The sequence below is a fragment of the Diabrotica undecimpunctata genome, chromosome 11, assembly GCF_040954645.1.
Source record: "Diabrotica undecimpunctata isolate CICGRU chromosome 11, icDiaUnde3, whole genome shotgun sequence".
Lineage (NCBI taxonomy): Eukaryota > Metazoa > Arthropoda > Insecta > Coleoptera > Chrysomelidae > Diabrotica > Diabrotica undecimpunctata.
In genome coordinates this window covers 23,915,532-23,928,830 of record NC_092813.1, presented here as the reverse complement: position 1 = coordinate 23,928,830, position 13,299 = coordinate 23,915,532, and the positions used below count along the sequence as shown (strand labels likewise).

General features: G+C 33.9%; 1 protein-coding gene across 1 annotated transcript; it reads right to left on the bottom strand.

The window, feature by feature from the left end:
* Positions 1–3,189: 3,189 nt before the first annotated feature.
* On the bottom strand, positions 3,190–8,700 carry LOC140452778 (uncharacterized). Its single transcript, XM_072547106.1, has 2 exons — positions 8,121–8,700; positions 3,190–7,835 (listed from the first exon to the last, which is right to left on the bottom strand). The coding sequence occupies exons 1-2, from the start codon at positions 8,698–8,700 to the stop codon at positions 3,190–3,192; spliced, it is 5,226 nt and encodes a 1,741-aa protein (XP_072403207.1).
* Positions 8,701–13,299: the final 4,599 nt, after the last annotated feature.

Below are 13,299 nucleotides of genomic sequence, written 5' to 3'. Positions count from 1 at the left end.
GCCTGGTGTCCAAATAAAATCGTAATTTGCAACTTATATATTCCTCCCTATTACACCCTAACAGCTCTCGAAATTACAAACCTAACTAACCAACTTCCTGAACCATTTATCTTAGTTGGAGATTGTAATGCACATAGCACTATGTAGGGCTCCAATAATACTTTCGGTAGAGGCAAAATGATTGAAAATATCATAATCAATTCCAACCTTAATTTTCCAACACTGGAAGCAGCACATACTTTCATATTCAAACAGGTACCCTCTCTTCCATTGATTTAAGCCTATGTAATCCAGAATTATCTACTCATCTTACATGGAAAACACTGGAAAGTTTCTATGGCAGTAACCATTTTCCCATTTTAATTTCTAACAATGATAACTCACAAACTCACAAAGACAAAGCCAAATTAAGTGGAAAATTGCTCACGCTGACTGGGATCTATTTAACTTAATTGTAAAGGAACAAACAAATGAAATCTCCTTTATGAATTCTGCTGATGAAGATCTTAATATGTTGATTAATTGTATTATAACTTCCGCTGAAAAATGCATCGGTAAATACTACTTTGATCCCTCCAAAAAATATGTTCCGTGGTGGAATGAATCATGTAAACTGGCTGTAAAAGATTGTAAAAAAGCATTAAACAGATATCGTAAAACTAGAAACCAAGCGAACCTAATAAATCTTACAAAACTAAGAGCTAAATCTAAGCGAATTGTTAAAGAAAGCAAACAGAACTCATGGAACAAATATATCAGTAGCATAACTTCCGACACACCTTCTAGTCAAATATGGACTAAAATAAAACAGATGAAAGGTAGATATACAACATACAAAATTCCAGCCATTATAGAAAATAACAATGTCATAACTGATGACCAGCAGATTGTAAACACACTTGCCAAATACTATTTAAATAAATCTAAACTTGATAACAACTGTACTGGACCAATAAACATAACAAATAAATGTGTTGTACATAAGAATCCAAATTCCAATGATCATCCTGTCAATCTCTCACTAACAATCGACGAATTAGTCGAAGCTGTTAACTCCCTAAAGAACAGTGCTGCAGGGCCGGATGACATTTCATCGATATTCCTAAAACATCTACATGAAGATACCCTAATAAAGATACTTGAATTCTACAACAACATATGGCTAGGTAGCCAATTTCCAACACTTTGGCGACAAGCTATAATAATTCCACTCAAGAAAAATGATACTTCTGCCAATACAACTATATCATTTAGACCCATCTCATTAAGTGTACACTTTGCAAACTCCTGAAAAAAATGGTCAACAAACGCTTACTTTGGTATCTTGAAAAACATAATATTATCAATACCGCTCAATAAGGATTTCGTCCAAATCGTTGCACAATGGATAATCTTATCACTCTTCAATCCAATACCATAGAAGCATTCTCTAATAGAAACGACGTTATAACTGTCTCACTCGATATAGAAAGTGCTTTTGACACAGCATCAAGGCCGGCAATTCTAGAAAAACTTAAAGAGTCTAATTTATCTGGAAACATATATCTATTTGTTGAGAATTTTTTAACTAACAGAAGTTTCAAAGTCTCTGCAAATGGTAAAATGTCTCCCTCATATATCCTGGAGACAGGAGTACCTCAAGGATCAGTCCTCAGCACAACGTTATTTTTACTGCTTCTTAACGACTTTAGTTACTTAGTACAACCCCCTGTCAAACATAATATCTATGCGGATGATCTAGTTATTTGCTGCTCGGGTAAAGTAATAAGCTCCACTAGCACTCTTTTGCAAAATACTATTGATAACATTTCTCACTGGTCTAACAAAATTGGTTTCAGCTTCTCGCATCCAAAGTCTAAAGTGATTAACTTTAGCAAAAAATATAAACAAACTCTTCCACTCATAAAATTAAAAGAGCATTTACTACAAGTTGTTGAAAATCACAAATTTTTAGGGGTACCAAAACCATTATCCAATCGACAATGGGGAGCCGAAGAAGAAGTCCTATTAAGTTTATACAGAGCCCTAATAAGATCTAAGACTATGGATCGATATTATATATGTCTGCCCCTAAAACTTATTTAAAATCACTAGATACAATTCAAAACACTTCATTAAGAATATGCCTTGGAGCCTTCAGATCTAGCCCTACAGAAAGCATATATGTCGGATCGTGTTAACCCCCTCTAAATATTAGAAGACAACGTCTACCAAACTCCTATTTTGCTAAGGTCTCTGCAAACCCAAATAATATATCTTTCCAACTTATTAAAAATTTTCAATTAACAGTAGAGCTACTGCCAATTCATCACTACAGTTTTTATTGCCACTCTTAGAAAATATTGACCTAAATCTTACCACCCCCATTATTCAGCCCAATACTCCACCTTGGCTAAAAATATTACATGACTTTAACGTAAATTTGTGCAGATATAAGAAAATGGAAACCTCTACAATACTCATGAAACAATTTTAACGACATAATTAATAGAGGCAAGTTTGATAACATAATATTCCCAGATGCATCTAGAGACGAAGAAAGTGGCGGATGTGCTATTACTTCCACAAATAACAGACTAGCAATGTATAGACGACCCAAGACGACCAGTATATTCACAGTAGAACTCTATGCTATACTTAAAGCTCTAGAGGTTCCAATGCAGGGTACCAAAAACTTAGCAATCTGCACAGATTCATTATCATCCATAAATTCAATTAGAAAAATCTACACATCAAATCCTTTAGTTAATGAGGTCCACGAAAGATGTACAGCATTTGCTAAATCAAACACTTCGGTTTCGATGATATGGAATTCTTCACATGTTGGTATTAAAGGAAATGAGAATGCTGACCAGGCAGCAAATGAACCACGTCGCTCTGACCTTACAGATGAAAAAGTCCAAATGTTTCAAGATATAATAATTGAAATTAAAAAGTTATCTACCTCTGTTTTGTGTGGATAGCCGTAGTTGGGTATGATAAATCCGTACGACTTAAGTGGACTGTATATTTGGGTTTTATTATTTTAAAAATACATATTACAACTTAAAACTTATAATGTAAAACTAAAAAACGTAAAGTCTGTCAGTTCTTGTTCGCCATCTTTATTCTGTCTCCCCGCGTTGACATGACACCTTGCCACGAGTCGGCGCATAGATGCCGCGTACAGAGTCGGCTTAACTACACTGTTCATGCCGCCCCCCTTGAAAGGCTGAAGTAACACATGCCTTTCAACAGACCGAAATAGTCAACAACTATATAACCGGGCGAGCTAATTGTCACTAATCGGTAAAACACATAGTTTCGCGCATGCTCTTTTGAATGTACCGTGAGCAGTACGAACACACACAACACTATCCCATCGCTGCCCGGATACACATCGACTACTCTTCCTAGTTTCCATTTCCGCGACCATCTAGCCCAAAAATGTTGAATAACTTGCGTAAGATGATGATATCGCTTGAGTTTGTTTGTATGGACATCTGTGAGATCCTCTTGTGGTACAGCCATTAAGGAATCTCCAATTAAAAAATGTCCTGGCGTGAGTACACCAAGGTCAAGTGGATCATTGGATAATGGTAAGAGAGGTCGTGAGTTTAAACATGATTCAACCTGTGTCAGGAGAGTATACATCTCATCATATGTGTATTTGTTTTCCCCCAACACCCTTTTTAAATGATATTTTACAGACTTAATAGTTGACTCCCATACCCCGCCAAAATGAGGAGAGTGGGGAGGTATGAATTTCCAATTGATTTGGTGATCAGCAAAATGCTGGAGAAACTTTGACTTGATATTTGTATCACTTATAAATGAGTACAGTTCCTTCAAATGATTGTTTGCCCCCACAAAATTCGTAGCATTATCAGAGTACAAGTTTTGACAGAGACCCCTTCTAGCAACAAAACGTTTGAAACAGTTCAAGAATGACTCTGTAGTTAACTCATAAACCAATTCAATATGAGTTGCCCTAGTAGTAAAGCAAGTGAATATACAAATGTAACTCTTAACAATTTTACAGTTTCTTAGGTTGCTTGTTTTTAACTGAAAGGGACCATCATAATCAATACCGCAATTAAGGAAAGGTCTGGATGCTACTACTCGTGATCTAGGTAATTGACCCATTAGATTATTTATCGTAACTGGCCTTGCCCTAAAACATGTTATGCACTTGTGCAGAATATGTCTGATTGTATTACGCCCTGAAAGAATCCAAAATTTTAGCCGTAAAATAGATAATAAAGTTTGTTGTCCCATATGTAAATGTTTAAGATGATATGAAGTAACGATAAGCCGTGTGAGCACATGATTTTTTGGTAAGATAATTGGATGTTTTTGTGAAAATGGCAAATCTGAATTTTGTAAACGTCCACCAACTCTTAAAATACCTTCTGAATCTAAAAAAGGGTTTAATGAGATGAGACTGCTTGTCTTACATAGTGAGCCCAATCTTTTTATTGACAAAATGTCTGAACCAAATGTTTCCAATTGAGCCATTTTGATTAGAATTCTTAGTGCGCCCTCCCTTTCATCAACAGTAAGTATACCCCATTTACGTTCACCTATTGGCAATCTACAATTGTTTATAAATCGCAGAATATAAGCTGTGGTTTTTTGTAACTTGTTAAGACTTGAAAATCTATCCCAAATTGTATGCAATGTTGTAACAATTAATGAAAATTTAACTGGCCTTTTATCTGGCACTTCCAAAGTACTTAAGTCATTTATATTAAAATAAGGCCATTTCTCCCTATCTTCCATTAGCCATTTTGGACCATTCCACCAAAGTGAAGAATCTTTAAGTAATTTTGGTTCCATCCCCCTGGATATGATGTCGGCTGGATTTTCTTTGGAGTGGATGTGATGCCACTCATATGTTTTAGTCAAATTTTGAATCTCCGAAACCCGATGTGACACAAATGTTTTCCATTTTGAAGCCTCGCCCTTTATCCAATGTAATGTAATTGTCGAATCTGTCCAAAAATGCACTTTATTAAATCTTATGTCCATTGTATGTATAACTTCCCTGGTAAGTTTTGCGCTGAGTAACGCCCCACATAACTCTAACCTTGGTAATGAGATTGTCTTTAACGGAGCTACTCTTGATTTAGCACATAGTAGATGCACATGATATAACCCATCATGACTTATTGACCGTACATAAATTGCTACCCTATATGCAATTTCCGATGCATCACTGAAGCAGTGAAGTTCAATGTCCTTTGGTTGTAAGCATAACACGTGTCTTGGAATTTGTGTTTGGTGTAAATCTGAAATTGTTTCCTTAAATTTGTTCCAAGCGGTGTGAAGATCCTGAGGTAATGACTCATTCCAATCCAATTTGAGCTTCCATAATGATTGCATAATTACCTTAGCCGTGATTATGACTGGTCCCACAAGACCCAGAGGGTCAAATATTTGAGAAATCATTGATAATACTGACCTTTTGGTTGTCTGAGATTGTATATTAAAATTAATATTGTACTGCAAGATGTCCAATTGAGTATTCCAGTACAACCCCAAAGTTTTACTAGTGATGTCTTCAGACAAATAATGCTCAACTTGTTGATTATTTTGTAAGTCCCCTTCAAATACTTCTGGTTTATTTGAGACCCATTTTCTGAGCTGAAATCCTGCTGAGCTCAAAATGAAACTGATGTCCTGTTTTAACTTCCTAACCTCTTCAATTGTGTCCCCTCCTGATAATAGATCATCTGCATAAAAATCCCTCAAAATAGTTTGACAAGCTTCTTGTAAATTTGACATATGTTCATATGCTGCTTGTTGTATACATCTTATTGCGAGAAAGGCTGATGGTGCTAAACCATAAGTTATTGTGTTTAATTTGTATGTACTTATAGGTTGGTCCGATGAAAATCTCCAAAAAATTCTTTGTAAATCCCTTTGTTTTGAAGAAATAAGAACTTGCCGATACATCTTTTCAATATCAGAAGCAATGACAACTTTATGTTTTCTAAACCGTAGCAAGATGTGTAATAAATCTTCCTGAAGCCTTGGTCCCACCATTAATACATCATTCAATGACAAATTATTGTCTGTTTTAGCAGACCCATCGAAGACTACCCTAAGCTTGGTAGTAGTAGATGATGTCTTTAGTATCCCATGATTTGGTATATAATATTTTGGTATATCTCCTTGTATCTGTAGCTCCCAGTCATCTATTTTTGTCATGTGTCCTAATGCCAAATATTCTTCCATGAATTTGTGATACTGCTCTCGCAAACTCAAATTGTTGCTCAGTTTCTTCTCCAAGTTTTGAAATCTCTTCATTGCTGCGCTGTAAGAATCCCCCAGTTTTGTAATATCTTCTCTAAGTGGTAATTGTACTATATAACGTCCATGTAAATCCTTAGTTGTGGTTGAGTTGAACAGTTCCTGACAATATTTATCCTCTACTGATAAGGATTTTTTATGTATATCCAATTCTTCAATTTTCCAAAATTGTTCCATCTGTTCATTCAAGCTGAGTGCAGAAAAGTCACATGAAACCATACCCGAAAAATGTACCCCTTTGTCAATTGTTCTCACAGGCCCTGATACCACCCATCCCAATTTGGTTTTCTGAAGTATAGGTTTGTCTTTTCCCAGTCTTATTTGCCCTACACATAGTAATTGCCAAAATATAGATGAACCTAACAATAATTCAACAGGTTTTGAAACTCCAAAAGAGCTATCAGCTAACATAATGTTTTTTGGTATGTCAATCATTTCTAAATTAAGATTAAAAGCTGGTAAATTGTCAGATATCTTATCTATAACTAACATAAATGCACTTACTTTATAACTACATGTTTTAGATTGTATTATACCTTTCATGGCCCGTGTAATTTTTGTAATACCTTGATTGATACCTGCCACTGGAATGTCTACCTTTTCCGTTGGGATATTGAGTTTTTCTAACAATGATTTGCAAATAAAGTTTGATTGAGACCCACAATCTAACAAGGCTCTGCATTCATGAAAGTTTCCAAAATTGTCTTGCATGTAAACTAATGCTGTTGAAAGCAGAATCTCTGTTTTTGTATGAATTGAGTTGGTATGATTGCATTTGCTAACTTGTACCCTATCTTCTATAGTGCTATAGTCCTTAGTCTTAACCTGTCCCAAATACACTGAGTGAGGTACCCCATCACCTAAATCATGTTGCCCCTTAAAATTTGTGTTTTGTCCCTGTAAGTGTACCTCATGTGCCTGAATATGTGTAACTTGCCCTTGCTTATTTGGCTCTAGTGTTTGAGAATGTGTAAATTGTCCCTGTGAATGTATACCCTGAGTTTGATTAGGTGTCCATGGTATTAGTGGTTGTGAACCTTGAAGTTGAACTGAATTTTGACCATGTGGATGTGTTCTATCTTTACCTTGTGTATTTCGTTCCCAATTGTGTTCATTGTGCCCTGATGAATGTGATGAATGTTGACCCTGTGGATGTATTCTATCTTTGCCTTGTGTATTTCGTTCCCAGTTGTGTTCATTGTACCCTGATGAATGTGAATCTAAATGTAGAAGTGTACTATGTTTCCTACCACAAATTTTGCAACCCCGCATTGTACAATTTTGAGCTGTATGACCTTCCCGTAAACAATTCCAACAACCCTTGACTTTGTTAACTTCCGCTCGTCTTAATGAGATAGATAATTTGTGAAATGATTTGCACCCATAAAGATAATGTGACTGTCCACAAAGATGACACTGTTTGTGTGATGCTAAAAATGTTTTTGAAAAAGGAGCTTTTTCATACTTACGTTTGGTCTCAGAGGATGACTTGGGTTTATCTTTATCATCTTCTGAGTTTTCTAGGCTGTGTATTTTTTGATCTAAGAATGATAAAAAATCTGTAATTGTCAGAAACTCATTAAGTGGCCCAATTTTTTGCCATTCCCTTTTTGTGTTTTTATCCAATTTTTTTTCTAATATACAAATTAAAATAACATTCCATTGTTCTACTGAATAACCCAATGTATTTAATGCCTTTAAGTCTTTTTTAATTGAAGTAGAGAATTTTTTTAATTCGAATGAGGTTTCATTATTTATATGTGGATATTCATTTAACTTATCAATGTGACTGCGTGCTATTAACTTTTTGCGTTCATATGTTTCACCTAATAAATGCCATGCAAAATGAAAATTTGTGTTTGTAGTTGGTAACTCATCCAATGCCCCAACTGCCCTATCAACTAATGATTTTTTCAAATAGTGTAGTTTGTCTACATCAGTTAATTCTGAATTATTGATTATTAAACTTGTAAACCCATCCCTAAACTCTAACCAACTATGAAATGAACCGTTAAATGTTGGTACCTCTAAAGGAGGTAGTTTTACATTTTTTGATGAGGCTTTCATTGTATCAGATTGTGTATCTGATTGGTTTGAAACAGAGTCAGTTTTATTCAAAAACCCTTCTGCTATGCCAATTAATTCAAAATATAAATCCTGAAAATCTAATCTTTCATTTACCTGTGAATCAAAATCTGAGTCAATATCAATGCCCTCACCAGATGCAAATTGTTCAATGTTTTCTTGTACAATATCAAAATCTCTCCACCACTCTCTACATTTTTCAATTCTACTTGGTAGCTGTGATGCACTAGCATCTGAATAATTATTTAAAAATGTTTGAAATCGTGTCATTTGAGCTTTAATTGTGCTCCTCTTTTTTTTTAAATTTGTGAGTTCTGCCATGGTTGTTATTGAATTTATTACCTTTTTATACTATCTATTACAAGTAGTATATGACCCAGAGATGTTTTAATAACTTAATAATAAAGGAACAAGAAACTGACACAGACTGATCATGTAAATTTGTTTTAATAATAGGTATGGATATGATTTGTTTAAAAAAGGATACTGTGTACTCACGTGGTGTTTTTATGTATGTATGTTGGTTTCTGGTTACCTTTGCCCTAAATCATGAATTTTGCTTTTACTTCTATAATTGTGTATGTGTGAATATCGACTTCCTTCGATTCCCAATGTGTGATAATATATTTCCTTTATAACTTCTACAATGTGTTTTTGCCGGAAAATGGCGCCAATTGTGTGTAAAAATCCATTTAATTCGTCTCGAAGACCATGTTTTGTGTGGATAGCCGTAGTTGGGTATGATAAATCCGTACGACTTAAGTGGACTGTATATTTGGGTTTTATTATTTTAAAAATACATATTACAACTTCAAACTTATAATGTAAAACTAAAAAACGTAAAGTCTGTCAGTTCTTGTTCGCCATCTTTATTCTGTCTCCCCGCGTTGACATGACACCTTGCCACGAGTCGGCGCATAGATGCCGCGTACAGAGTCGGCTTAACTACACTGTTCAACCTCAATGTGGCAAAATCAAAGAAACAGGTGCACTACCCAACTAAAGTCCATCCAACCAAACATTTTAGGACCTAGAATTTTTACTACGGAAAGAAAATCGAAGACCATCATTAGAAGGCTTAGAATTGGGCACACCCGGCTAACCCACGGATATCTGATGGTTCCCGAAGAACCTCCAAACTGCCAATATTGCAACTCCCCCAAGTATACACCATATACTTGTGGAATGTAACCAGTACGCAGCAGCACGGATCAAACATGGTATCCACGGAAGTTTATGTGATATGTTAAAATCCAAAAACAATATGTCTAATGTGATAGAGTTCCTTAAAAACTGTAAATTATATCACCTGTTGTAATTGTATCGCCTATCTATATTTCAATTTTGTAATCATCCGCTAGTTTTTTATTTTCTTTTTTTTAGATATCAATTTAACTTAATTTATTGTTTTCTGTAATACAGTTCCTCGTGTCAATGGTCACAGCAGCCGAGACATGTAATTTGAAATAAAAAAAAAATTGGTTTAAAAATTAAAATTGTTGAATGAAGCCTTTTTTGAGTTTTCATTAGTTTATAACAAGAATCTTAATCTATACATTCTTTGCATTTGTAGATCACCTGATTCTTCCACTGAACTATTTTTTCATAACCTGCTAAATTTGTTAGATGACCTGCCCAATAGAAGCAGAAACATTATATATGCGATTAATTAAATAGTAATTACGCTGTTGCTTGTGCTACCGTTGCTTGTGCTAATAATGCACGTTAATTCTCCTACAAGAATTACTAAAAGAACATTTACCACAATTGATTATATTGTCTCAGATTTCTCACCCCTTGATGTACGCTCTACAATTATTAATGCAAGACTATCTTATCAGGAAGCAATATATACCAAGTTTAATACTCTCAACAAGCCCTCCTCGAGAACCCAACGTTTAGGTAGGATTTTATGAGCTGAGAATTTTCGTAAGTTCCAAAATTTATGCATGATTTCTTTGTGGAACTTTCCTTCTGTGTGCGTGCACTATAATTTCAGTGGTTTTTAGATAGACTTGTTTGTATTTTTTATAAGGCATTTCCTTTAATCACAATTCAGTTAAAACATCATAAACCCTGGATAACCAAAGTATCCGTGTATCAGCCAAGAATATGTACACTACTGTAGATCAAGAAATTTTTTACAACGTCTTTGTCACTGAATATATCAACAAGTACAGAGAAATTCATCTAAAATTTATCAAACAGCTAAAAAATGTACTATCAAAATCGTTTGGGAAGCTCTAAAATGTTGCAAAAAAACTTGGTCTATAATAAACGATCGTCGAAATAAAACTAACACAGCCCAAACAGCTCTTCCAAACCCTAACAATCTCTTTTTTTTTGGCATAGGCATATGCCATTCAGCCAGTCACAACTTTTTAAAGTTCTTCCCAAAGGACAGAAAAGAAAATAATTATCACAATATATTTATTATTGGTTATTTGGTTATCCATGGAACAAACATGGTTACTCGCTTCTCGTCTAGGGACCCATCAAGACATTAAATTTAAAACACAACCTAGACAGGGTCACGGATAGTAGGTTTAAAACAAAGGTTACTATTTTTTTGACTGAACTTACAAATTGAGGTTACTTTTCGAAATAAATTCTGTTTAGTAGTTATATACATTTTTGTTATTTAATGAGAAGGTAACAAATGTTATAGGGTGGAAGGATGTTATGGTTGATTAAATTTTTTATTAAGTCGTCAGTTTGTTGTATATATTTTGTACATTCAAAGAAAATGTGGTTTAAATCTGCTTCTTTTTGACAAACTTTGCATGAATTGGAATTTACAATTTTAAGTTTTGTCAGATGAGCCGGATAACATGCGTGTCCTGATTTTATTCTGATAATAGATGTAATGTATCTACGTGGAAAAGAGTAATTTTTAAACCAAAATTCACTCGGGATTGAGGGTTGTATGAGTGCATATTGTGATTTAGAGTGTTGACTGTATTCATGGTATTCTTGTTTCCACTCATTTTTTACAATATTCTTGATTGTTACAAATAAATCTGGGATGCAGAGCTTATAATCTGTTTTCGCACCAGAATCAATGGCTTTCTTAGCTAATATATCTACATACTCATTATGCTCAAGCCCTATGTGAGCTTTAATCCTCAAAAATATAACTGTTCTTTGTTCCTAATGTAATTTAAAAATATTTTTTTTGATTAGAAAGATGTAAATATTTGTGTTTTTGTTAGGAAAAGATATAGTCTCAATGGCTATAAGAACCGACAAAGAATCAGATGCAATTATTGCGGAGTTGTCATTGGAATTTTTAAAATACTTTAATGCTTCATAAATTGCTATAGCTTCAGCAGTAAAAATTGAAAACTTATGATCCAGAGTAAACATGTTTTCTATACTTTTTGAAGGAATATAAAAAGCGCATCCAGTGCCAAAAGAAGACTTTGATGCGTCTGTATAAATACCTGTTGATGCTGACCAGTTTTCTAATAAATTCCTTAAAATATTGTATCTGATTGCAGTATTTACATGGTACCTTGGTTTAATTACCCTAATAGTTTGCAAAAAAGAGTAAATTCTTCAAAGTTTAAATTATCATATGTGTATGAGTTGGTGTTATTGCAATTTGAGAGATTTCTAAAAGCTTCACAAAGTGGAGAAAAATTTTTGTTAATCCAATATTTATTTGTTAAATCTGCATTATTAAGTTTGCTAATACTGCAGTAAAGAGAGAGGTTTCTATGACGAATATTAATCAGAAATTTTTGACTAAGATATTCTCTTCTATATTTGAGTGGAAATTCTAGTGCTTCAACATATAACGAATTGGTTGGAGTTGATTTCATAGTACCTAGGCAAATCCGTAATATTGTATTTTGAAACACGTCTATATTCCCTAGGATGTACGGAACTAACTTAGCTGCTAAATGATACAAAACACATCCATAATCTATGATTGATCTTATATACGATCTATAAAAAAGTAACGCAGTTTCTACATCGGATCCCCACCAAGTTTTAAAAATTGCTTTAAAAAAATTTAATCCTTTATTACATCTCTTTAACGTGAAGTCAATGGGTAACTTCCAAGTTAATTTACGGTCAAGAATCATCCTTAAGTATTTAATTGAAGAACAGAAATTATATTCCCGACTGTTCACTGTTAACTTGTCTATTTTTGGAAGATTATGCCTCGTGAAAATACATATACTAGATTTACTTGGTGCTATTTCGACGCCATTTTCTTTAAACCAGCTATTGGAGTAGTCGTTCATTTTTCCCAAAATTTGTATGCACTTTTCGTATGTTTTGGAAGATGAACATATAAGAAAATCATCAGCATATTGTATTATATTAAGACTGTTATTTACTAGGGAGACATTGTGCAAATCAGATGTTATAGATTAAATAATAAAGGGCTCAAAACTGACCCTTGTGGAAGTCCTAGGTTGTTATATTTGAACATTTGTATATTTAAGTAGTTCTAAAGTTTTATTTTACTCGATTTAGATCTGTTGTGAAGTGCAGAAGTGTGTTCCAAGATATAATACAGAGTGTTTAGCCGATTTTGTTTGTTTTCCTTTTTATTTTAAGTTCTGTTATTCTGTCAACTGTACTGTAAGTAGAAATTTTTTATATACTTTTTGTTAAATGCCGTGCCCCGTTAAATTTGTTCCAACGTAGTATCCAGGATTATTGCAATTCTTCCTCAAATATAGAATCTAATCTTAAAATTTACGAAATTGAATTAGAAAATAAAATTAAAGATATTATAGGTAACATTTTTACATAACTTTAATGGCTTCCAAAAACATTAAAATTATTCAATGGAATATTCGTTCGCTAAATGCAAACAAATATTCTTTAAATCAATTACTTTTTGAAGAACGTTTTGATATAGCTCTTTTATCGGAAACTTGGTTCAAACCATCTGATACTGTT